The sequence below is a fragment of the Meleagris gallopavo genome, chromosome 1, assembly GCF_905368555.1.
Source record: "Meleagris gallopavo chromosome 1, MGAL_WU_HG_1.1, whole genome shotgun sequence".
NCBI classification, from domain to species: domain Eukaryota; kingdom Metazoa; phylum Chordata; class Aves; order Galliformes; family Phasianidae; genus Meleagris; species Meleagris gallopavo.
In genome coordinates, this window is record NC_139404.1 from 93,612,556 (window position 1) to 93,637,515 (window position 24,960).

The window sequence follows — 24,960 nt, forward strand, 5'->3', positions numbered from 1 at the left end:
ACATATGGAGAAAAAATTTCTGAAAGACTTAATGCTTTTTATTTCCATTCATTACCAGTTTGGGTGAAAATTAAGTATTAAAATAATTATGTTGTATTTTTTAGTAGTTCTTGAAAAAAAATGACCAAGTTCTAAGATGATACTGAGCTTTTTTTTATTAAAAAGATGGAATTATAGAGCATTTTAAATTTTGCTTTTGTTCACCGCTGCTACAGCAGAGTTGGCTATTGTCTTTGATCATGAATAATAAACTCCTTAATCTACTCCTAGTACCACATGTTTTGAAAGTATACTGAAATCTTTCTATACTTTATTTATAACTTTGTGATGATAATGCCCTGGAGATGCCTGTTCTATATGAAAAAATTCTACAGATGTATTGTACATCTTAATAGGAACAGCGGATCCCTAAACAGATTTTAAACAAGCACTGTCACTACTACAAGAAGCACTGGGCAGCTTCTTGTTTGCTTTGCAGCTCTACTAGTTATCCTTAAGAAAATTAAGAAAATTTCCTTAAGAAATTAAGTGTCTTATTTCAGCAACTAAAAGGAAAGTCAAGTAAGGTTGCATATATTAATAATTTCTTAGCAATGTATTTTATTCACACTGGTCTGCACAATGGGAGGTGAGTAAAAATATTTTATACTGAGCAGAAGAAGACATTGTAGCATGTATCTGAAACTGAAGTTATGCAGTTATTTTTCTCTGTGCTGGGGCAAAGAATTAGTAGGGACAAAATAAAATAAAGGGTAAGGTGTTCCTGTGGAAACAAAGACACAGATCTGATGACATATGTATTCTTTAGTCTTTCTTAATTACCAAGAGTAATTGGGGGATGATGAAGAGGATAGAAGTGTTTTATCTGTCTTGTGGCTGCAGATGTCCCTGGCATTGCTTGCCTCAAATTCTAAGGTACAAGCACTATGTTTGCTAAGATGTTTTACATCAGTGGGAAGCCAGAAATTCAGCAGATGCTCATGTAAGGTCTAGAATGGTGGATCAGAACATGAGTTTAGTGACGTTTTCAAGACTCATGTTAAATTCACAGAATCACAGAATCACAGAATTGTAGGGGTTGGAAGAGACCTCTAGAGATCATCGAGACCAACCCCCCTGCCAAAGCAGGTTCCCTACACCAGGTCGCACAGGTAGGCATCCAGGAAATTCAGATTCTTTCTAAAAGGAAACAGGTGCTGGTTTGCTTATAGCAGAACTATATATTTTTTACAAAATCTTTCTCTGCTTTCCTTGGTTTTACTGCATTAGAATAATTACTTGAGGAAAGCGACAGTTTAAATCAGCAAGAAACTTATTTTTTTTCCCACCGATATGTAAGCAAGGTGTATCATCTTGTCAGCAAACATAAATTCACTGAGTGTTTTGATAATTCACATGTACATTGGAAAAGAAGACTTACCATCTTCCTTCAATGAGCTATTCTTAGAACTCTTTCCTAACCTGTGATAGGAGGAGATTTAACCTTACCCTGTCACACCTCACAGTTAGATCAAAAGTGTTATAAGAGGGGGAATTCCCAGTCATCTCAATTATACAGCACCACGTGAAATAATTCTATTTATTTGGTTACACTTTAGAAGTGTATGTTCCTGAGGGATAACTTTTTATGTATTACTCCTCCAAACATGACTATATTCTGACTTCTGATTTTTAAATAGCTCTCACAGCTATAACCTCTGCATATTTATGTCTGTGAATGACAGTATTTTATTTACATGCAGATACCATATTCTTGACAATTTTATTTTCTTCACTATCCAGGTTTATAGTGCAAGACAAAAGAAATTTAAGCCTTTGCTGAATCTTCTCTAACATAATGGTTCTCTAACATAATGAGACGGGGAGGTTTAGGTTAGATATTAGGAGAAAGGTTTTCACACAGAGGGTGGTGATGCACTGGAACAGGTTGCCCAAGGGGGTTGTGGATGCCCCATCCCTGGAGGCATTCAAAGTCAAGCTGGATGTGGCTCTGGGCAGCCTGGTTTGGTGGTTGGTGACCCTGCACGTAGCATGGGGATTGAAACTAAATGATCATTATGGTTCTTTTCAACCAAGGTCATTCTATGATTCTAATGGAAAGTTGTCAGAGAATATTTTATACATTTTACTAATGGATGTAATATAAAAACAAAAACAACTTTTTGAAAAGAATAAAAAGAATAAAACTAATCAACCGCCTTTTGGTTAATATGCAAACGTATACTCAAAGCAGTATATAAAAGTTATTAACCTGAAATATGTAGTGTACCTATTTTCCAGTTTATAAAAAGGCCTTTTTTCCCTGTAACTACTCAACTTGTTGTACAATAATTTATTACAGAAGTACAACAGAACCTACCTCAATTCCTTGCAATTGTGTCAGTGCTGAAGGAACTCTCAATGTTTATGAAAAATTGGTTCCCAACATACAAATGAAATCATGTGCTAAAAGCCTAAAATGCTAAAAGCCAAAATAAGTTAGATTTATTCTAAAGATCAAAAACTGGAGCAAGACAACTGACTTAAGATAAGACCTGCAAAACATTTATAGATTGGAGAAAAACAGTAGGCAATGTGATGTTTTTTCTCAGATTTGGCTTTTTTCTTTTTGAGAAATATTAATGCTATGTTCTACAGAAAGGAAATTAGAAAAACAAAACAACAAACAACAAATGGCATTTATTTTTCTATTCTTGGCAGAGTGGCTTTTTTACAGTTCTGAATGCCGATAATTCATTGTACAGAAAAGGAATGACTCCTCGTGCAACTCCTTACAAAAACAAAGAAATATTTTGACATCTGCATCTCATATTTCACAATTCCATGCTTTTATCAATATGTGCTGTGATCATGGAGAAGTCATAAAGTCTATCTCATCTATTGGCATGAGGCTCAATTTTCTTCTATGCAGATACAAGTTCCTCAAGGAAAGCAGTGCAACAAGACTTACTGTAAAACAAAGAGTTAAAAGGACATTGAAACAAAGAGTGATAAGTATGCAAGCAAGTAAAGAAAGGGGAATAAAAAACGTAGTAGGCTGGAAAATTATAAATTTAATAAAGGCATTATTTATAAAATCAGAGCTAACATGAGAATTTTTAACAGGTGAAAAGAATTATGCTGGAGCAATCAGCTGAAAAGTTTTATTTCAAGAAGTATAATAAAAATCAAGACAGAGGTGTTCAGAAATCTTTGTATAAATCTCATTCAGTGCTGTAATCCACACATCAATTTGAATATAAACAGGGAATATCATAATGTTAATAACTTACAGTGCTAGAGTGGTTTCAACCTTCTAAAGCATTTATTTTTGGCAATCAAGACAAAACAAGATTTAGGTTTTTTATTTAAAATGTTTATTTAAAAATACAAAGAATGTGTGAGGTACTTCATAGTGCTAAGAAAAGGGTAAGAAATAAATAGTCGGTCTTGTTTTTTCCATGTCTGATACATGTCACTGTTAGTCAGCTCTTTTAAATGTTAGCTATCTCAGATGACTAAAGCTAGATTGCTATTCACCATGACTGTCTTTTAAAAGTGTGACTGGACTAACAATTTGATTGTACAGATCATGTTCCTCGAGGACTGAAGGTTTCCTGGAGGAGGAAAGCAGTTAAAGTTCAAGAGAATTAGGTGTAAATACAAAACTAGTGAAAATGTGAGTGCATTTTTTTGAAATGACTATCAAATAAATAATTAGAACACAAGAATAACTAACATTTTGGCATTATGTAACACATCATGTAATTATATGAATGCAAAGAAAATTTTGGAGTGTACAGCTAAATGATGTGTTATATTGAGTCAGATATGCAAGCAATTTAAAGTAAGAGAAGCCAAAAAAAAATCAACATAAAATCATATATGTAATACTTGCAGAAGACAGAAGACAACATAAGAGTTAGTGAGGAAACAGCTGAAAGATCGCACAGGCCAAGAAGCAATAGATAATTTGTGAACTGTAAAGCATTTCAGTATTTTAAATGTGCAGCTGAAACAGGGAAACAGGGAAAAAACAAACATTACTAATAATTTGGATAACAATCTTATCAATGAAGAAAATCTCTCTATTTGCATAAACCAATGCTTTAACAGTAAAGGTTAAAAAGCCAGACAAAGACTAACATAAAAATAACAGTAGAGGATCTCAACATGGTCTGTGAGACCAAGTTTTAATAGAGGAAGACAAATAGAAGACTTTTTAAAGCATTTCTCATTTACAGTGTACTAACATGGCTGTTATTTGACTACTACTGACCTGACTGACCAGATACAGAGAACTGTATTACATCTTAAAAAAAAAAAAAAAAAAAAAAAGTTAAATTGATAAATGGTTGATATTAAAGAAAAAATATATACGTGATAGTAATTTTGCTTAGAACACTGTGTTATAAGACCAAGTAGTGACACAAAGTAAATAGCAGATAGATTCCAGAGACTCAGGGCATCCACTGGTCCATGAATTGTCAGTTATCCTACCATTCATCTTACTGTAAATACTTTGTATACAGCATAACAAATAAATTTTGAGCCCAGGTGACTCAAGATCACTGATGATCTGAGGAAAGAAGAGAAATAGTAGCTAAATCATTCAGTGATCTGGCTGCAGCTCACTATGGGCAAATCTCTTTTAGATAGTTGGCAGTCTTTGTGGTGGATGCCAACTGCTGAAAATCTGAGAAAGAAAACGTGGCAGTTTGGCAAATTGACACTAGGTGGACACTGTATGGAAGCCCAAAGATTGCTTTAAAAGCCTCTATCAAAGCCCTAAGTGATCAGATATTTTTGTCTTTGCTCCCTCCCATGACTCAGCTGAACAGAGACTTTGTTTTTCTTATGCCTTATTAGTAAAGGACAAGGCCATTGACAGGGGAATCAAGGCTCTGAAGACATGGTTCAGCAGGCATGGTGGTGTTGTGTTGACAGTCGGACTAGATGATCTTAGTCATCTTTTCCAATCTTAATGATTCTGTAATTCTGTGATTCTTAGGAAGTACAAAAACAAACTCAGTCCCCTGCTGGACATTCCAACTCTGCTCCTAGGAACATCTATCCATTTCTACTTTTTGGAAGAAATAGATGAGGTGAGGAAACAGTATTAAGCAGGGACTAAATCTTTGGGCTCCAGAGTCTTTCCAAAGATCAAGAAACTGATTGTTATGAGTGGATGCATAACACTGTATGAACTTAAGAAGGAAGACCAGAATTTGAATGATTATACCACTATAATGGTCATAAGCCAAAAGAAAGCAGAGACATAACAGAAGCAGAAAAAAGTTGTCAGGCTCTGTTTAATGTTTTGTGCATGGCAGCAAAGTAGAAATTGACAAGCCTTGAATGTTTAAATACACAGGTGTATTCAAATAACTATAATGGATGGCCTGGAGCCTATTTAGTTTTAGGGCCTATAGATACCAGAACAACATGGAATGAGCTAGCAGCGTATACGAGGGGAGAAGCGGTATCAGTCGTTATAGACAGTAAACAGCAAAATCGAAAATATCAAAATGAGCAGATGATTCAGTAGCTGTAACACTGTTATTTTTATCAGTATTTACACTCAAACATTCTTCTTAAGAAAATGTGGCAAAAGGGATATGACAAGGTAAGATGCAAAAGCAAAGCAATCTATGCATGGTAGGAAAATAGTGTAACAAGAAAGCAGTTAAAATTAGCACAAACATCCAGATACAGTGAGGAAACTCAAAAAACTCAATGTACTGGAACAGCATCTCCAATGTCTCTACTGGATTGCTAGCTGAAGACTGACATAAGGGAAAAGGCTATTCCTACCTCTCAGCTGCAGCTAAAAAGGCTTACACTTCACCTTTGTAGACTCCAAATTACAATTTGATCATTTGGGAAGGCCTACTGTCCTGATGGAACCAATAGACAATTGGAAAATGATGAGCTTGGATGTTGCCTGAGAAGAGAACATAATGCAGGAAGACTGAATACTGGCACAAGCTGAGATCTGTACAATTTAGAAGGTTATTCTGATTAAGCAGATACAAAGAGAATGAAGTGCTAACAAAGAAGCTGAAATATAAAAGCAGAGGAAACCAGAACTGGTATGAGAACCCTGCTGTAGAAGCTGATAATGCGGAATGGGAGAAATATTTTCACAGAGTGGTTAGTTAAACTAAAATCAGATATCAAATGTTTCTTGAGCGGAATTAGGAGACTGAATCCAATATCCAGGGAGAATTTTTAGAGATTAACAAAAAACCGAAAGAGATACCAAAAAATGAAGGGCATTTGAAACTGAGAAACATCAATCCATAATTCCAGCTGAAGTAGGATAACATTAACTCAGAAAACTCAAAATTAACCTTATATATGATTGTAATTAAGATCTCAAAACCATGATAAAAAAAAGAATATGTTTAACTGCAAAGACTACTATTTAAAGTATAAATGTTTATCTGTTTATTACAACGAAGAGATGAAACCAAAGCAAAAAGAAATGGAGTATTACTGAGGTGATGTAAAATATTCTTACTAAGTAGTAATGAATCATAGAATCTTTTGAGTTGGAAAGGACCTTATTAGGTCCTTGAATGTCTCCAAGGACGGGGCATCCACTACATGTTTGAGCAACCTGTACCAGACACTCACCATCCTTATTGTAAATAACTTCTTCCTTACGTCCAATTTAAATCTCCCCTCTTTTAGTTTGAAACCATTTCTCCTTGTCCTGTCACCACAGACCCTGCTAAAGAGTCTGTCCTCTTCTTTCTCACAGCTCCCCTTTAGGCACTGAAAAGCTGCTATCAAGTCTCCCCAGAGGCTTCTCTTCTCCAGTCTGAACAATCCCAGTTCTCTCAGCCTGTCCTCGCAGGGGAGATGTTCCATGAGGACACCAGATCATAGTAATACTTCAGAAACATGAAAGCAAAAAGCAGCCATTAGCTAGAGCTTTCACGCCGCTAGAGTGTGATTTTGGTTCTGTATGCTAAGTGCAAATAGCATTCCTATCAAGAGCATTTAGTGGAATTTGACAATCTGAACTGGCTTTTTAGTAGTTTAGATTTCAGATTACTTTTGATCTTTAAAGATGTGTTGTTATTTAAAGCTCCTGATACTGAAAGAGGGCAAAGGTAAGACCTTAAAAGATAATCTCAATGAATAATACATTTCTTAAAACAAACTGACAGAAAAAAAGCCAACAAAAACAAAACCCCCAAACCATAAACTAATTAAAGGATATACTAATGGATTCTTGGAATATTTGCTGTAATTTTCAAGGTTATATCCTTTATTCTTCCTAAGTAATTAATTAACAGTTGAATCCTTACAAAAACTGCAAAACTATGTTTTAATTAAAGAACTCTGACATGCTGCTGAGATTCAGCAACTGTGCAACATTGCCCGTTTTCCCTCCTGCATCTCAGCGGAGCCTTGGAAAGCTCAAAGACAGGGATAAAAAACTTGTTTAATCTCAACTGCCATTGTCTGACCTACATGTAAAGACTATGTAGATTAGTGATAATTAAGAAATGTATTGGATGTTTGCAATGCCCACTTTATACCTATACTGGAAGGAAAACTAGGTACACATCACCCTTGACAACTGCCATGTCTGTCTCCCTGCAGGCTCCAGCTAACATCACGTGGTGGCCTCTGGCCAATCTGAGAGCCACAATAGTAGGAAGAATTTGAACCAGTGCTTCAAAGAAAGAATCTTGTTCCTACAGTTTAGCATCTCGGTCTACTTTTGCAAGTAAAAGAAAAATATGAGAAAATGAAAATTGTTGTAGTACATTACATGAGTAGTCAGTTCTTGAATATTCTTAAGTACAAAACTTTGATTTCTTTTTGAACTTTGTACAGAAATCATTATAAGAATCGTAACTAGTTATTGCATAGCACTGCTGTGCAACATTCTAAAGTATACACAACTTAATCATGAATGTCCTTTGAAAGACTAATTTAAAGTGGTTTGTTATACTCTTCTTGGTGGTAACTGGGTGCCAGACACATGCCTCAGACGCCACTCCTTTTAGATTGATTACTGTCCCACAAAAGAGCAGTTATTACCATCCACCCCTTCCTCCTATCTCTACTGGCAGCTGCTATCTTTGTATGGATGTCGGACAAATATACAAAGAAGCATACATCTACTGTGACAACTTTTATTGTTTCAAGTGCCCTTTTTGCCTCTAGGTAGAAGACTAAATGGCGATGTCCTCAGAGCCAAATTCGCCCTTAGAGTCTCAGCCAGACTGTGTTGAACTAGATGATCACAGTAATATATGCCTTTATGTCTTTGAGCAGGCAGATAAAATCACACCTCAGTAGTAAACTTGAACATGAACGGATACAAATAGAATGGTTATCAATTTCCTAATTCACAAGGTATTTAATATAGCACTTGGGGCTACTTGAAGAATTTAACTTCCTGACATTCAAGGATGCTTGGATGCAAGTCTGGATACTGTGTTATTTCTGCTTACAATCTTGCAAGCAAAGGTTAAGAAAGGGTCTCTGTCTCCAAGGAGCTAAAAGTCATAGCAATATTTCTACTGTTTACATAAATTGCTAATGCCAATTTATAAATCCCTCTCTTGTGTCTATGCCAAATAGCTAATAATGGCACTCTGAACCTATTGAGCTTTCTGATAATTAAGAAAACCAAACAGACTGCTCAAAATGAAGCTCCTGTTTCCTATAGTAATATACTCAACGACTGCAGGGATTTCCCCCTTCCTTCCTCTTCAGCAGCAGGCAACCTCTCCCTTACAGCTGGAAGCCTCAAACAACAGTACAAGTAAAATGCTAGCTATTGTGAAAAACAAGTTACTGGCTCTTGATTAACAGCTGGATTTGCTCCCCTTTTAGCTTGCCCAACCAGATAACTATGGGAATGGCAGGGACATTTTGCAAAAGAAAACATAATGTGCATAGCATGATGTCAGAAATAAGATGGAGTTATTAAACTTTGGTTTAACACAGACAAGGAATCACTGCTAAATAGACAGTTCTGAAGCGTGTAACAGCTTCAGGTGTAACGGAGACTGAAGAAATCATAGACACTGAGGGAGAAAGAAAAAGAAATCCTATTGTAAGCTGGTTATGACAGGTAGCTCTGATGTATAATGCCATTTATTTTACAAAACAAACAGAAACTGCTCAGGCCTTCTGACGGGGCAAGTTATGCAACAATTTCACAGAATCCTAAAATCATTTAAGTGGCCTTTGAAGGTCATCTAGTCCAACTCCCTGGGACACCTATCAGATCAGGTTGCTCAGAGTCCTGTCCAGCCTAAACCCTGAATGTCCCCAGGGCAGGGCTGCCACCACCTATTTGTGCAACCAGTTCCAGTGCCTCATTGTAAAAAACTTAACTCTCATTGTAAAAATCTTCTTTATTATATCTAGTCTAAGTCTCCCCTCTTTTAGTTTGAAATAATTTCCACTCGTCCTATCACAACAGACCCTGCTAAAGTATCTGTCCTCTTACTTCTCACAGCCCCCTTTAGATACTGAAAGGCTGCTTGCTCTCAGGTCACCCCAGAGGCATCTCATCTCCAGGCTGAACAGTCCCAGCTCTCTCAGCCTGTCCTCGCAGAGGAGGTATTCCATTCTCTGGATTATTTCTGTGGCCCTCCTCTGGATACTCTCCAGCAGGTCCATGTCTCTCTTGTAGCGAGGATTCCACATCTGGACACACCGTTCCAGGTAAGATCTCAGCAGTGTAGAGTAGAGAGGCAGGATCACCTCCCTCAACCAGCTGACCACACTTCTTTTGATGCACCCCAGGATACAGTCAGCTTTCTGGGCTGTGAGAACCCAATGATGGCTCATGTCCAGCTTCCCATCCATCAGTATCCCCAAGTTCTTTTCTGCAGGGCTGCTCTCCATTCCTTCACAGCCATCTTGTACTGATAGAGGGGACTGCCTTGACCCAGGTGCAAGACCTTGAACACGGCTTCATTGAACCTCATGAGGCTGACCTGTGTCCACTGCTCAAGGCTGTCTATGTCTCTCTAGATGGCATCCTGTCCCTCAGATGTGCTGACCACACCACACAGCTTGGCATCTTCCGCAAACTTGCTGAGAGTACCCCTCAATCCTACTGTTGATGCCATGAATGAAGATATTAAAAAGCACTTGTCCCAGTTCTGACCCTGAGGGACACCACTTACCACTGATATCCATCCAGACACTGAGCCACTGATTCTTGGGACAGAGAACAATTTCTGTTCTCCGTAAGACAAAAGGAGAAGAGTACTTGGATTTTTGTGTGCATAGTTACAAACTGCTGCAAGGAAGGAAATACAACGTAGTTAAATGCATATCATTTGATGAAAGAAATAATTTTGAAAACTGTCACTGCAGCCAATTTTTGGAGAAGATATAAATCAACTGCTGCAGTTTGTTACAGGCTGTCACCTGGCAGCAGAATAGAAAGCCACTCTAAATCCAGAGTAAGCCAAGGCAGGGGAGATGAGTTACAAACCAAGGACAGAAATCTTGGAGATGGTTGTGAAAGCAATGTCAAGTACCCTAGTGCTGGAAAGTTTATAACCTGTGGCTAAACAGTATTCAAAAAGAGGCCTGTAAATACACACTGTCAGTACATGTATTAACAAAGCAATACTGCTGTACTGCTGGACGTTGGCCTACAGCCACGGTCAGGCTGGCAAAGAGTTGCCTTGGATATCTGGAGACCAATCCAAAAATGAGACACACTGATTGATACTCTGTCCTTCGTAATCTATCTGTGCTATTCAGCATTTACAGCTGCCTCAGGATCCACTAAACTCACTCTACTTTGTTCCGGCCCCCGCAAAGCAACATTCCGCCAAACACACGCAGCGTTTTATGAGAGTTCACGGATGCCTTCAGAGCCGCGCCGTTGCGCTCGACTGCGAGCTGCCCAGCACCCCGCCGAGCGGCGGAGGAATCTTTCGCAGCACTCGCACCCCGTACTCCTTACAGGGATTCCGGGAGTCGTCACCCGCAGCCTCCCATCCTGCCCAAGGCCGCGAGGCAAACGGCGGGCGGGGAGTGGCGGCGGAGGCGGGCGGCTCCCGGTCCCGGGGCTGCCCCCGCCGGTGGGCGGCGCCGGGCGGTGAGAGGCAGTGGGCTCCTCGCCCGCCTCGCTCCGCGACCCCCCTCCTCCCCCCCCCCCCCCCCGCCTGAAGGTATATAGCGGCCGTGCCTGGCGCCACCGAGCTGTGGCGGCAAGATGGCCGTCTCCGGCGCGCAAGGCCCGCAGGCACCCAAGCTACCGGAGCTGCTGGAGCGGGACCCCTACCTGGCCCCCTTTGAGCAGGACTTTCAACGCAGGTACAGGCCCTGGCATAGCGGCGGACTAGACCTGCGCGCTAAGCTGCGGGCTGGCAGGCGACGGCCGCCCGCCTCCGGGGGCGCAGGATCGGGCGGGGGGTGGCGGATGCACCCCTCCCCGCGGTGGTGGGCTGTCCCTGCGCCGGCGCGGCTCCGCTTCCGGCCCCGGCGAGGACAAGGCGATTCGCACCGCTCTGATGGTGGTGGGGCCTTTCAGCCGGTGCGGCCTCTCCGGACGCGCAGGGGACGCTGCACGGGTACCCCAAGCGATGGAGGCGGCCGGGCCGTCCCGTCCCCTGTGGTCTCTCTGGTGGCCGTAGCTACCACGCTACTGGCGTCTCGTTCGTTCCCCTTGGTACCGCCTGAAAGCGGTAGCGCTTCTCCACGCAGCCGGGGCGGGGAGGGCTCGTTCGCGAGCTCCTGCGCGTCGGGGGCGGGGAAGAAATGTGTTCTGCGGTTGTGGACGTGGTTAGTAAGGCCGTTGTTGTTAATTAAACGTTCTCGAAGTCCAGTTGTGATAACTTGTAAATAAACTTAGTCTGGACCTCTTTCTTTCTGGTGTATTCCTTCCTTCCAGTTCAAGCGTTGGTCAGGCTTGCAGCAGACCGAGCACCGTACTGGTGCAGGTCTCCCCCCAGTGTTCCTATTACCTTTTCACGTCCCGCTCAGCTGTCACTAAATCCCCAGTGGCAGCTTTAGAACGGGATTTTGAATCTTCTCTGCTACACCTCAATGCCTGCCATTTTGTTAACGGTCCCCTAATAGCCAAAAGTATGATACTAACAGCCTGTGTCCTCAAAGTCTGGAAAAATCTGCGTATGTGGCAGGGAGGCAGTTTGAGGTTTTATCATTATTTTGGCTTTTTTTTTTCCTCCTTTTTTTCTCCTTGCTGTGTTACAAATAGCATGTTTGGTTTAGGGCTGGTAGGTGTCCTGTGGGCTTCTGGCAGAGTAGTGGCATGGCTAGGTCTTGTAAAATGGGATTAAGAATTGAGTAAACTGCTAGGTTAGCTTATAGTGCATTTTCTCCAACTGTAATCACTTAATGACTGAATAACAGAGTGTTTTGAGCGGTGATTCCTGGCGGATTTCTGTTTACAGCAGTGCTGTAAGGCATCTGATTCTTTCAGTAGGATGCCTGCGTGTAGGAAGTATGACTAGACAGATCTGACTTAACAAAACTGCTCATTAAAACAGTTTGGAAGCCCAGATGCACCTGCCATCTAAATGGTGTATTGTAGAGAGCAGTGTTTTTGCATGATTGTGCTGAAACAGTGAGTTTGCAGAACTGTTGTATTGTTTTTTAGGTTTGTCTGTCTTGCACACAGAACTTCAGATGATTCTGTTTGTCTATTCTCTTACTGTCTTCTGGAACTCAAGGCATTCCTAAACAATGAAATTATTGTGGAAATCTGTAAGCTCATAGTTTTTTTTTTTTTTTTTTTTGAAAGAAAAACAATTTCTGTGACAACCTGTGATAAATGAAATGTCTTACTCAAAGCTTAGTCAGATCAGCTGTTCATGCTATGGAAGAGAATGCCTGGGGGAAGGAGGCAGACCGAAGTGCCTGTTGGTGTCCATGCAGTACTCATCCCAGCTTCACAGACTGTGATTCATAGTCTATTTAATAGCTCTAGGTGTGCTTTTTATCAATAGCTCTTGCATCAGGAATGCTGGGGAGGAAGGAATTTCATAGCCTAATTGTTACTTGTGTAAAGAACGGGTTCTTTGGAGTGTCCTGGAGCTCCAGTGTACTGGTTTAACTCTCTGCTCTCAGGTTCTTGTGCTGCAAAAGGTGAACGACTCTGCTTGATTCTGCTGTGTCTTAAGATCCTGAGCAGTGTGTAGATTTGTAATCTTTGTTCCAGGCTCAGGAATCCTAATATGTTCAACTGGTTGTTAGAAGGTGACCTATGTGTCTGTGCCGTGTTTTCTGTGACTTTCCCTTGTGAGATGGGAATTAGAACTGAGAACAGTCATTGAGTTGCATACTGTATGGATTAATACTATGGTTAATACAGTTACATAATGATACTGCACTCATGTAACTAATCCTTCATGTGAAAGTGTGAAGAAAAATACAACCTGGCAAGCTGTCTAGAGGCAGAAGTGTATTTACCTTTGAAGCTTCAAATGTGTGTAAATAAAGTTGCACATAGTCTTGAATCCTAGTTACGGTACATTTTTATGCCTCTGAAAGGATAGCAGTTATTTTAAATGGTTGCCTAAATTTTGATCCTGCAATTGCAGGGCATGTTATTGAGAAAACCAGTGGATTAGATATATTTCAAAGAAAGTAGGAAAGGCAGTGATGAGGCAGCTAGGAGTATGTACTGCTAAGCAATAGTATTAGTTGATCAACTGTTAACTGCTTGCCTTGTGATCATAGCTAGGGAGGAAGGGCCAATTCTTAGTGTGTGTTGTAGAAATAGCGATCTTTTCAACGTAGGAAAATTGTGTGGACATAATACAACTCAACTCCTAGATACTGAAGTTCATTGTTCCTTGTGAACCAACTGGCTGGCCTTTCTACCTGTGCTGCTGATTCTGCCTCCTCTCCTCCTCAGTGGTGTTATTTTTCACTTGAACAGTTTTAAACAACAATAATACAGATAGCTTTCCAGCTCACAGGCTTGAGTTTTTCCTGGTAATGGGGGCAAGACAGATGTGCTTGGTACTTTGCAGGAAGTGAAAATACCTAAAGAACTTTTCTTGCTTAGGTTAGGAAAGCAAGAAGTGAAACAGACTTGGTGAAATGCAGAGTGTGAGTACTTTTTGTGTAGTAGTCTAAATTTCTTTGTAAAGTGTACAATGATGTTGAATTCAATATTTAAAAAAAAAAAAAAGAAGGGAAATCTTGTGGCTTACAGCTGTGTGTAACCTAGAAAAATAAAAACTGGTTTTTTTGACAAAATTAAAGATTAAAAAAAAACAATAACCACCATGCTATTTCTCAAACGTGGTTGTGGTGATATTTTTTTACTGTGTTTTGTGCACGAACACATAAAAATAGTCCTTCCTTTGCTTTGCTTACTAACAGAAGGAGAGAGGGGGAAGAAAAGATTTGAGCTCTATTCCTGGCTGTGACATCAGCAAGCTGTTGACTCACCCTTTGGGCTTGAGTCTGCCTGCTGTTTATCCATAGTGTCATCTTAGCTTGGATTATTGCTAGTAGAAAACTTCATAACTTTTTCTTCGTGGTTTTTAAAGGACACACAGTTAACTTCATAATGATGTCTTTTTCTCCTACTCAGAACAGGGCTATTTCTGGTGGTGGATCATGATGTGCTGTATTTTTGAAGATTCATTTTCGCAACCTCTTTGGGCAGCTTGTCCCAGTGTTTGGCTACCCTGACTAAATATTTCTGTCTTAATTCTGTAACTTCCCTTGCTGCAGCTTTGTCCTTTGTCTCAGTTCTCTTTCTGTGTGCTGGGAGGGTGAGCTTGGCCCTTTTTTTTTTTTTTTTTTTTTTTCTCTTGACATTTCCCTTTCTACCTGTCCCTTTGGTATCTGGGGACTGTAAGTTAACATCTGCCATCCATACCTCCCCAAGGTTAGCTTTGACTTCTTTAGTCAGAAGAAACCACCTCCCACGATTCAGAAATAGTTGCCTAACATGACTTTTAAGATTGTACCTGTGTAATTGAAATGATCGTAGATGATATTAATTTTTCACATCTATTTGGACATGAATCATAGATGATTCTAGTCTAATGTTAATGATTCTAGTCTAGTCCAACTGCCAAACCATCACCACCATGTCCCGTAACGATGTCTCTCAGTGCCACATCTGCCCTTTTCTTGAACAACTCCAGAGACTATGACTCCATCACCTCCCTGAGTAGCTTGTTCCAATGCCTCACCATTCTTCCTGAGAAGACATTTTTCCTAATATCCAGCTGTGAAGTTCATTGCTAAAAGGGATGTCTTCTCCTTATGTAATGTGTTCTGCCTCTGAATTCTTTCAAGCTAGTAGTTATTTGAAATGAGGCCAGTCATGGGTGTTACAGCTAGGGTAAGATGTATTTCGTACACAATTTTGCATACAGACATTTAGATGTACTTGCTGCAGACACACTCTTGATATCATTGTTCTTTTGTTTATGCAGAAGATGCATTGTATTTGGGGGGGCTTTAAGTCCTGATAAGCAGACATTGTCAAAGCTATCGGCTAGGGTTTTGCTTAAAGTTGTCGGCACTAAAGTCTAAGCAAGCCTTGATATTACAATCTGTATGCTGATGCTACTGAATTCTTCTCTCAAGTATGTTCTGCTCAATTAGTAGTCTATGGTCTCTGAACTAGTGTTCTGCAGTGTTTCTCAGGTGACCTCATCAAAATGTTTGTTGCAAGTACTGTTTGCTCTTGCATTCAGAACTCTTCATAGGTAGTTCTACTTGAGTGTATCTTGCTATTTCTTGCTTAATCGCTGCCATAAGTAAGTAGCTCCAAATAAAAAGTGTCTAAAATGAACTAAGCTACATCTTACTGTGTAGGGCTTCACCACAGCCTTGGACACTTATATGGGTGGGCTTTCAGTGAACGCAGCTGGTCTTTACGAAAAGTTATTCTGCAAATGTTACGTTCTTCATTTTGCTTGACTTCTAGACTTTGCTTCTTTTTACTTTGAGCTAAGAAAGGTGGGGGGTGAAGTCTATCAGAATCATGAGTTAACACCATTTAGTAACATTACAAGTAGATGCTGTCTTTACCCCTTCATTGGAGACTGGATGCTTAAGCTGTTCCAGCTTGCCATAGTATGTGGGTCAGAAATTTCTACTTGACTGTCATATCTCAAATCTTAAGCATACATCTATAGAAGTGTTATGAAACACTTTTGTTCTACAGTCTGAGAGCTTCTATAAAAACTAAGTGTTTCTGTGAAAGGGAGCTACCTAAAATGTGATTCTAGGTCCTTGCTAAGTCATCAGCATGGAAAATGGGCTAGTGTAGTTAAATGGATGGATTATGGGAAGAATTGTGCTTCTGATCTCTCTTCTATTTTTTTTTGTCATGCATAATCATTTCATTGCAAGTGGTGTTTCACGGTAGGGCAAATAGAAATCTGTAATTCTTTATTTCTGCGAATATCTGAATTTGGCCCTGAGTTATGTGGGGATGTTTTCTTAGGAAAGAAAGGAATCATTTCAGTATATTTAGTTTGCCCTTCAGCTTTGACCTAAAGGCATTTGGTTTAACAGCTGAAACAAGAATATACTTAAATTTTTTTATTTTTTTCTATTTTTAATAGAAGAAAACTCCAAGGGATACCACTGCTCTAAATTGTTTGACCATCTGTGATATGTTTTCCCACAAGTATTTTGTTAACTCTCAAGTGTTATTTAGTCTAAAGACTTCGTATAATTTAGTGTGTATTTTTAGTCTTTTTACCTCTTAGTACATAATTGTCTCAATTAAAACCATTAATGCCTGTGGTGTAATTGCATTTTATGGAGTTACAAACTGGAATCGGAAAGTGCTGCCCATTAGAATTTTTTTGTTGTTACAGCGTGCATGGCTTATTATATTTTACCAGCCCCTGTAACTGTTTCGGTATCTATTAACTATATAGTCCTCATTGAAAAATTGTTATTGAGTAGTTCAATTTATACAGTAAATGAGTAAAAATGTACTGCTGCGTAGATTTAGTCTTTATCTTGACTAAAGCTTCAGAAAGGATGTTCATTTATTGAAGTAGGTGAAATACCTGCCATAGTACTTGGCAAGGGTTACAAGAGAAGAGGATTGTTCCACTTCTTTTAAAGTGTTGCTGAGTTTTTGGTCAAGAAGACTGGATCTACTTAGTGACTTCAGAAGCTGGATCAATTAAGAGCATATCTGTCAACTGGCTCATAGGTTTCTGGTGGTGTTCCTTGATCCCTTCAGAAGGGAAATACTTGCCATTCTCCTCTCGTATCTTTCTACTACGAGGTTATGGGTGCTTTAGTATGGTTTTGTCAGTTTTCTAATTCCAGAGCTTCACAGTAGTGAGTACTCCAAGTTTTGAAAATGAAGTATAAAATTAGATTTGATAGCACTGAGTGAGAAGGCATCCATTGGAGTCAATTTGAAGTTAGGGAATGATAGCTGAAAGAGTGCCTCAGATAGTATCCTAGTCATGGATAATAGTGAAAATGAGGTGGAAACCTGGATAAGCTCTATCAGAATTTACACAGTGACTTCTTGCCTTCTCTGTAGGAAGTGATGATGCTAAATCTGGAGGGGGAAAAAAAAAAAAGGGGTTTGCCACCTGTTTTCTCACAGTCTGAAGAGACACTTTAGTAAGCTTAAACCAGAAGCAGGGCCATTGGATTAATGAGTATTTTTAAAGAATTGGGATGAGCATAACATGGGTAACAGCCACAAACCTAGGTCTTAATATTATTGACTAAAACTAGAAATTGGGAGATTCCTGAAGGAAATACTGTGCTAAACTGATGTTAGGAAATTGTTGATGCCATTATACTTAGAGCTAGAGTTGACACACTGGCACCTACTGACCGCAAAACCAAGTGTATGGTAAGACAGTACAATGCCTTGTTGCCATAGTTGGCATCAAAAGATTCAGGCTGCCTATTGGCTTAATAGCTGCTAGGTTTAGGAAAAGGCAGGAGAGAGAATTAGATATAGATACTAAATTTTGTTAGCAGGACAGTTGCCTCTATATTTTAATTAGAGCTAAGAACTCTTTGAAAAACTGATTGGAGACCCCCTCAATTCTGCTACTTAGCATTATGTCCAAAAAAGTTGGATGGATTCTGAGAATTTGGCCAGAATTCTGAAACTATAGAGCACGTGACCAGGAGTCTAATTACTGTCTCATTGTAATACTGAGAAATAGCTTTGTCATGTTGAATACTTCACATTCAAGTGTTTATGCATGTTTCTAATTCCAGAGCTAAACTATAAATAAAGTGTTCTTATTCTGAAGGACCGTCTTAAATTGACAACCTATCTCATGAAGATGCATTTTCTTTCCATTCAATATTTATGTATACATACATTCCTATCTTCTCTGCCTTCCTGTTACCTTCTACTTACTCCCACTATGCCTTCTAATCTTGGCTGCTCCTTCATCTCCTGTCTTTCCATGAAGGAAGCTCTTTTCCACTTGTATGGTGTCAGAGATCTAAACCCTGTCTCACTTCTGCTTCAGTTTACTTTGTACTTCTGAAGCTTTGCTTCATACAGTTATTCATTAGCTTAAAAAGAAAATAATGTCTTAAGGCAATATGTCAAGTGAAACAGCATAAGGTTTTTCTATTTAAAATGTTTAAAACATGAGCTTTCAGTTTTCCTTGGCAAAAAAATATTTTTCTGCAAAAAAAAAAAAAAGTTTGTAGCTAAAGAACAGCTTGCCTCTTCCCCAACTATCTGACAATTTATTTGACGTTTTTATAGCATTTCATGTTAATGAGTTGAAGGCCAGTTGTTAGTGATGATTCCTGGTCATGCTGCAAAGCATAGGACTCTCAAGCTGCCTAGAACAACACAGTCTGCTTTGCTCATATTGCTGTCAGAAGCACCTTACTGATGAATGTTATCTTCATGTTATTTACAATTAAAATCTAGTATAGATCTGTTTTCTCAGAATAGATGCCTGAAGACCTGTCTCATTAGACAAGTCAACTAGTTTGTTTGAAATATATATTCACTTATGTGAACATCTTGAGACTATTAATCTAGGTATTTCTAATTCTGAATTTATTTTAATCTATCATCTTGTATAGTTAAAACAGCAAACAGAAAAAAAACACAAAACAAACAAAAGAAAACATGAACCTTACTGACAGTTTTCTCGGTAAGCAGCTGTGGGTGGTTCTCATGCTGTTTGATGCTCTCCTCCTTTCCTTGGGCCTGCAGGCACAGTGTCCTGGCTCCAGCATGTCCTTACACTCTTGGTGTGCTGTGTTGCTGCTTTTTGTGCTAGCATGTCTGCCATTGTGTTTAGCATTAGAGAGAAGAACTTAATGGGGTTATGAAGTCCCAGCGAAGGTGGGTCTACTTTCCCAGGAGTTTCTCTGCTTGAGAGGTATGCCAAGTTCAGAAAACGTTGCCCAGATCTGCAGAAGGAATTGAGTGATGCTTAGTCATGCAAAATGAACTTCTGAGTACTCAGTTGTTAGAACACAAAGTATGAGTTTCCACCCTTGTTATGTGAGCTGGTCTTAGGTTATTTTTCGTGGGAAGATGATAGAGAAATCTCTTTATATTGGAATTACTAGTGTAAAGCAACACTTCAGTACTGATCATGCTGCTATAAGCAGTCAGTGTGGGGACTTTTTTGACAGAGGAGTGCTCATTCCGAGCAAGTCCATCTGTGCCAGCTGCTTGTTGGCCCAGACATCTGTTTTGAGGGCACTTTTTTGTAATCTGTCACTGATGGGCAGGCATTGCTCATGGTCACATGTGAATGCAGCCTCGTTTGGTTGTACGAACATTTGGTTAGATACTTTGGAGAAAAGCAGGAAGCTGGGGGAATTGTCTAAAAGGCTCCTTTTAAAATCATATATGTAGTGTTTTTTATGTGGCAAACATGCCATACTACCATAACTGCTCAGGAATTGCCCATCTAGAATGAATTTATTACATAAACATAGTAGTCTAGTGGCACATTCTAGAAGCATTAGGGGGTTATCCTGACTGTATTGTAACTGTTATTCCAGAAAACACTGTAGAATTCTCATGAATTCTGCTGTATGTGATAGTGGGTATCTTGAATACTTCAGGCTAACATGCCCATAGACCTTTAGGCAAGTAGCACTTGCTGTTAACATCATTTAATATCTATTGTGGTCAATAACTGTTGTATAAATATTCCTGGATACATTAATAAGTCATCATGTCTTTCAAGTTTGGTAAATGGATTTTGTTGTAATAAGATATTTCAGTTTTTTTAAGAGTAAATGGTGTAGCTGGTATGCGTCCGGTACTAGCAATGGCATTGGCTCTTTGAACACATATGAGATTTTAAATGATGTGTAATCTGTTGGCAGGGGACTTTCATTTTTCTTTCTCTCAAAAGGACTCGTATGTTTTCTATGAATTTTTCTGACTTAAAGGGTAAGTGAATTTAGAGAAGTGAGGCTTTAAAAATGATCAGTGCTGCAATAATCTCATTTTTTTTTCCCATTTTGCAGGTAATATGGTGTCTGTTCCATCTTCTCCCTTTGGTGCAGTCTTCAGGAGACAAAACAGTTTTATCTGCTTGCCCCCATTTCATTGCTTCTGTTTCCTTCTTTGGTTAGCTTGTCACTACTTCTTTGCTACTGGCAGTTATTTACCACAGCAGCAGGTACTGTTTGGATGCTAATTTGTGCTTATAGAACCAGTGGAAAAATAATCTTTTCATTGACAAGCCTCAGAGGTATGAGAGGGAGACTGTAGCTAAAGCATAGCATTTAGGCTAGCTACCTTGGATTGTATTCATGCTCTAAGCAGTTTTTTTTTCTTGTTCTATCCTTTTTCTTTTTTTTTTAAAAAAGTGGTGCTTTCTGTCAGGAAGTGAGAAGAAAATCTAAGTGCTAGAGGATTATCTGGTTATTTTTAAAGTGATTGTGAGGGGCTGTGTGGATATGTCACTCGATCTGCAATTAACTGTTTCTTAGCTGGTGAAAAATCAAGTTAGTTATGTCTTAGCCTTCAGTGACAAAGCTTTCAGTTTGAGAGTGAAAGCAAGCTTTTCCTGTTGTTTGCTGTGCACCTGTCTGTATAGCTTTTGAGAGAGACTTGAAGTGTTTTTTTTGTTAATTGCACACATGCACTTAAGTACATATGCCATCCTTCTTTGAAGGAGTTTCTAGCTAGCGTGTCCACGTGTTCAGCTTCCACTGGGTTTGTTGGTGAGTTTAACTATGGCTTGTGGAGTTTGTAGTCTGAATGACGTATTTGTGAATTTTCAAGTAAGAATGAGTTCATTAATGCTCAATTATCATAAAGATCTGAAATATTTTTTTTCCAAAATATTGCTGCTTTATTTTAATCCTATTTGCAATAATTGGGCAATATTTAACAAAAAAATCAGGCTTCTAACAGTCCCTTTTACATAGCAGTAGACAGACTTCTAATAGCAACACTCTTGCAATGTAATTTGAATGTGATTATAATGATTAGCTCTTTTAGACAGAAAATTATAAATTATTCTTCGTAGTATGTAGATTTATTTGCCAAATTTTTTTGGATTTTCTTCATGTCATCTAAACATTTCTGGACAGATTTTTTTTTTCTAGTTGTTTCCTATTTGTCATCCTGAAATAAAACTATATTGAATTACAGTGTCAGTGTAAAATAGTGTAATATATAAAAAATAGATAACTTTAAAAAATGGTTTTAAGGTAGAATATGGATGAAAAGCTTTTAAGAAGGACAAGACTTGGTGAGGCTAGAGATATTAATTACCAGATGCAATCTAAGAAGTAGTGATTATGTAGGGTGATAATGCCAAAAATGGATGCTATTTGGCAAAACTTATCTGTCGTATGTAAATTCCACTAACCTATCCCCATAACATGGCACAAAGTAAATGCTGCTTATGGTGCAAGCTGTCTTTTCTGATTTTAAGATTTATGGAATAATTGCCCTAGTTCAGCAGCAGTATCTTAACCTTTGCAGGAAAAAAAATCAGGTAATTTAAGTTCCTTGGTACTCATGGAGTTCTTAATGGCTGCAGAATGCTCAAACTTGAAATCTAATTGTTCAAAAAATACTATTCCTGCCTTTGCCCACTTCTGAAGAAAGCCATCTGCCACTTCTCAGGAACTGATAGCAGGAAGAAAATGTCTTTCATAGCACAGTAGTTTATCTATTCCTTGACTCCTTTAGCTGACAGAAAGTACTAGAAACTATGAAGCTAGGTTCCAAAACTGTTAAAAGTAAGGAGTCAGTTTGCGTATGGTGATGTATTTGTTTCAGGTTTGACTTGAGACTTTTAGAAATAAAGCAAAATGGTTTACTAATAGATTAGGTACTGGAATAGACCTAATGATCATTATTGCTGTAAAATTTAGTAAATTTAGAAAGCAGCTACATTGTCACAGCCAGTAAACCATGAGTGTTGGTACTATACAATGAAATGAGTGGACTGAAGTTTGCTTTGTATCTTATCTCTTTTGGACCGTGAAACTATGGCCTAAGTATTATAACAAGTGATAGTTTTGAGTATGCCTGTCAGCCACTGTTTTTGGCTTAGTTTTTTTTTTTTTTTTTTTTTTTGCTTAATGGGAAGTAGTAGAAACAAATTAATATAAAAATAAAACACACATTAATTGTCAGGGCAACCAAAAAAAGCAGGTACTGAAGTAGGTCTCTTACAGTGACATTGCTAGCATGGCATACAGTATCAGAGAAATGGTTGTGCTATCTGTATAGCTTACAGGTGCAAGAGTATGCTTTTCATAGTCCAAGCTGTTGCTGATACCCTCCCCAAACTAGAAAGAACTTGAGATGACAGGTTCCTTGGTCTTACTGTTTCTTCACTGAGGCCTTTTGCAACGAAAAGGATATTGCTCACTAGCAACTGCATTTGCTGTTGTATTAATGAACACTTACATTGGCTGGGCAAGTAGTTGTAAAACTGCAACTCTATTTCTTCGCAGTTTTTATTTAGTGTTTAATAAGGTTAGTCTATGCAAGCTGTTTATACCTTGATGTGTTGACCGAAAGCTGATGCTTGTTTTCTTTTGGCACAGTGAAATGTACTATCAATTTGGTAAGATCATGAGCTCCAAATCCTAGCTTTATGTTTTTAATCATAGAACTGTAGAATGGCTTGAATTGGAAGGGACCTTAAAGATCATCCAGTTTCAACTCCTGTTCATGGGCAGAGCTGCCACCCACCAGCTCAGGCTGCCAGAGTCCCATCCAGCTTGGCCTTGAATGCCTCCAGGGATGGGGTATCCATGGCTTCTCTGGGCAGCTGTGCCAGTGCCTCACCACTATTCAGTGAAGAACTTCTTCCTTACATCTAATCTAAATCTACTTCTGTTAGTTTACAGCCTTTACCCCTTGTCGTATTGCTACACTCCCTAATAAAGAGTTCCTGATAGCAAGTTATGCAAAACTCATAATTATCCAAATTAAAAATAGGGATAAGATATTGTTTTTGAAAGACCGCCAATTCTTGTGAGAGGGGAAAAAAACGTAAGGACAGAAAAGTAGGAATTAACAGTAATTTGTGGCTGGTTTTGTAAATGTTTTTCACACTGTTTCTCAGTTAAAAAAAAAAAAAATCAGTTTTCTTTTTTGCGTGTGTTGATCCAGTTTTTCTTAGTATCAGACTGCATTGGGATAATAGCAACTTCCTGAATCTGTGTTGCTGAAGTTTCTGGTACTCAAATGTTAATGCAACGAACCACAGCATCTTGAAAATAGCTTCTATGACTTTTATTAAATCTTTTTTAATAGGTGTAAAAAGTATACAAAGCTTTTTTTATAAGGTGTCCAACAATGAGACTTGATAAACTGCTTTCTATCAGAGTATATAGGAGGGAAGTCGATACTTTTATCAAGGTGATGTACTAACTGCAGTTTGCTTTCCACTATGGAAGCAAAGTAGTACTGAAGAAACCTCAACATTCAATGAAATATAAGCTTTCATCTGATAATAAAAAAATCTAATGCTCTAAGGTATAAATAGGCATCTAAAAAACATTGTGGAGATAAGGCACTACTGTTATACATGTGCTTTGACAATGAATATGTGGTTTGTTAGGTGAGAAGATTAGGCGTACATTTTTTTTCTTTCCTGTTATTTCTCCTGATTCTTTTTCAGCAGATGAGCCACTTGTAAACTATGGAAGAAACTGTAAGGAAATTGAAGTGAGGGAGGAATTGTGGTCTTTGGAGATGAATTTAAGGAAGATCGGTTTGTTGTATGAAATATAGTTGAAAGGGGCACGCAGCCTCTTTTGTTCAAAAGTATTTGGCTTTGGTGGAAAAATAAAACAAAGCCTTGAGGGTTTAAATAGCTCTTACTGGGAAAAAAAAAGTATAACTTAACTGCTTATGATTGCCAGACTATGTAAGGCACTGCTTTTTTTTTTTTATTTTTATTTTTGTCATTCTGTTCCACTGACTGAATTTCAAGTATCCTGTTGATACAAACAATGTGTTCTGCTTTGGTTCTGATCTGAGATGTTGTGTAATAGACATACAAGCACAAGGTTTTAATTGAGTTTTTTACTCTATTCTTTAGATTTCAAGATCATGAAAATTGAATTTAGGGACTTAAAAAGATAGGTCTTGTTTTTTTACTAAATGCCTATGTGATCTTATTTAAATGATGGAGGTATTTATTAAACAATCTTTAAATCATCTCTCAAAAAGCCAAACAGGCCTATTGCTTTGTAGGTTATATACGACTCTGAAGCCTAAATAGCTGATCGCTTGTTGAGGATAAAATATATGATGCTGGTGTATACATTGCCATAAGATTCTCATATTTTTCTTGCTCTACCTTTTATAATACTGCCAAAGCAAATTTTGGTGGAAGCCAGTGAGATTTTGTACACACTACTGCAACATAAATTTTAATTTCCATATTGTCAATTGACATTCTGCAACTTCTTAAACTAATTGTCTTAAGGAATGAAAGAGTGTGTGAGGTTTGAGACAGAATGAACTTTGGAGGAGGAAAGGGAACACAGTGAAGATTTGCAGATCCCCGCTTA

At 38.6% G+C, this 24,960-nt stretch overlaps 1 protein-coding gene and 1 long non-coding RNA gene across 4 annotated transcripts in view; one reads left to right on the forward strand and one right to left on the reverse strand.

Moving 5' to 3' along the window:
• Positions 1-2,660: 2,660 nt before the first annotated feature.
• LOC104913932 (uncharacterized) lies at positions 2,661-11,402 on the reverse strand. The gene is made up of 3 exons (XR_014887591.1): positions 11,264-11,402; positions 5,794-5,923; positions 2,661-2,949 (listed from the first exon to the last, which is right to left on the reverse strand). It is a non-coding gene; the product is annotated as an uncharacterized LOC104913932 (long non-coding RNA).
• The window catches only part of GBE1 (1,4-alpha-glucan branching enzyme 1), a 152,091-nt gene continuing 137,860 nt past the window's right edge, over positions 10,730-24,960 (forward strand). The window contains exon 1 of one of the 3 annotated variants that reach the window (XM_085240893.1): positions 10,730-11,763. In XM_085240893.1, coding sequence (XP_085097019.1) covers positions 11,195-11,763 — 569 coding nt within the window. In that variant the 5' untranslated portion in view covers positions 10,730-11,194. The remainder of the gene's footprint in view (positions 11,764-24,960) is intronic. The other 2 variants (XM_085240902.1, XM_085240912.1) reach the window with 2 other exon arrangements.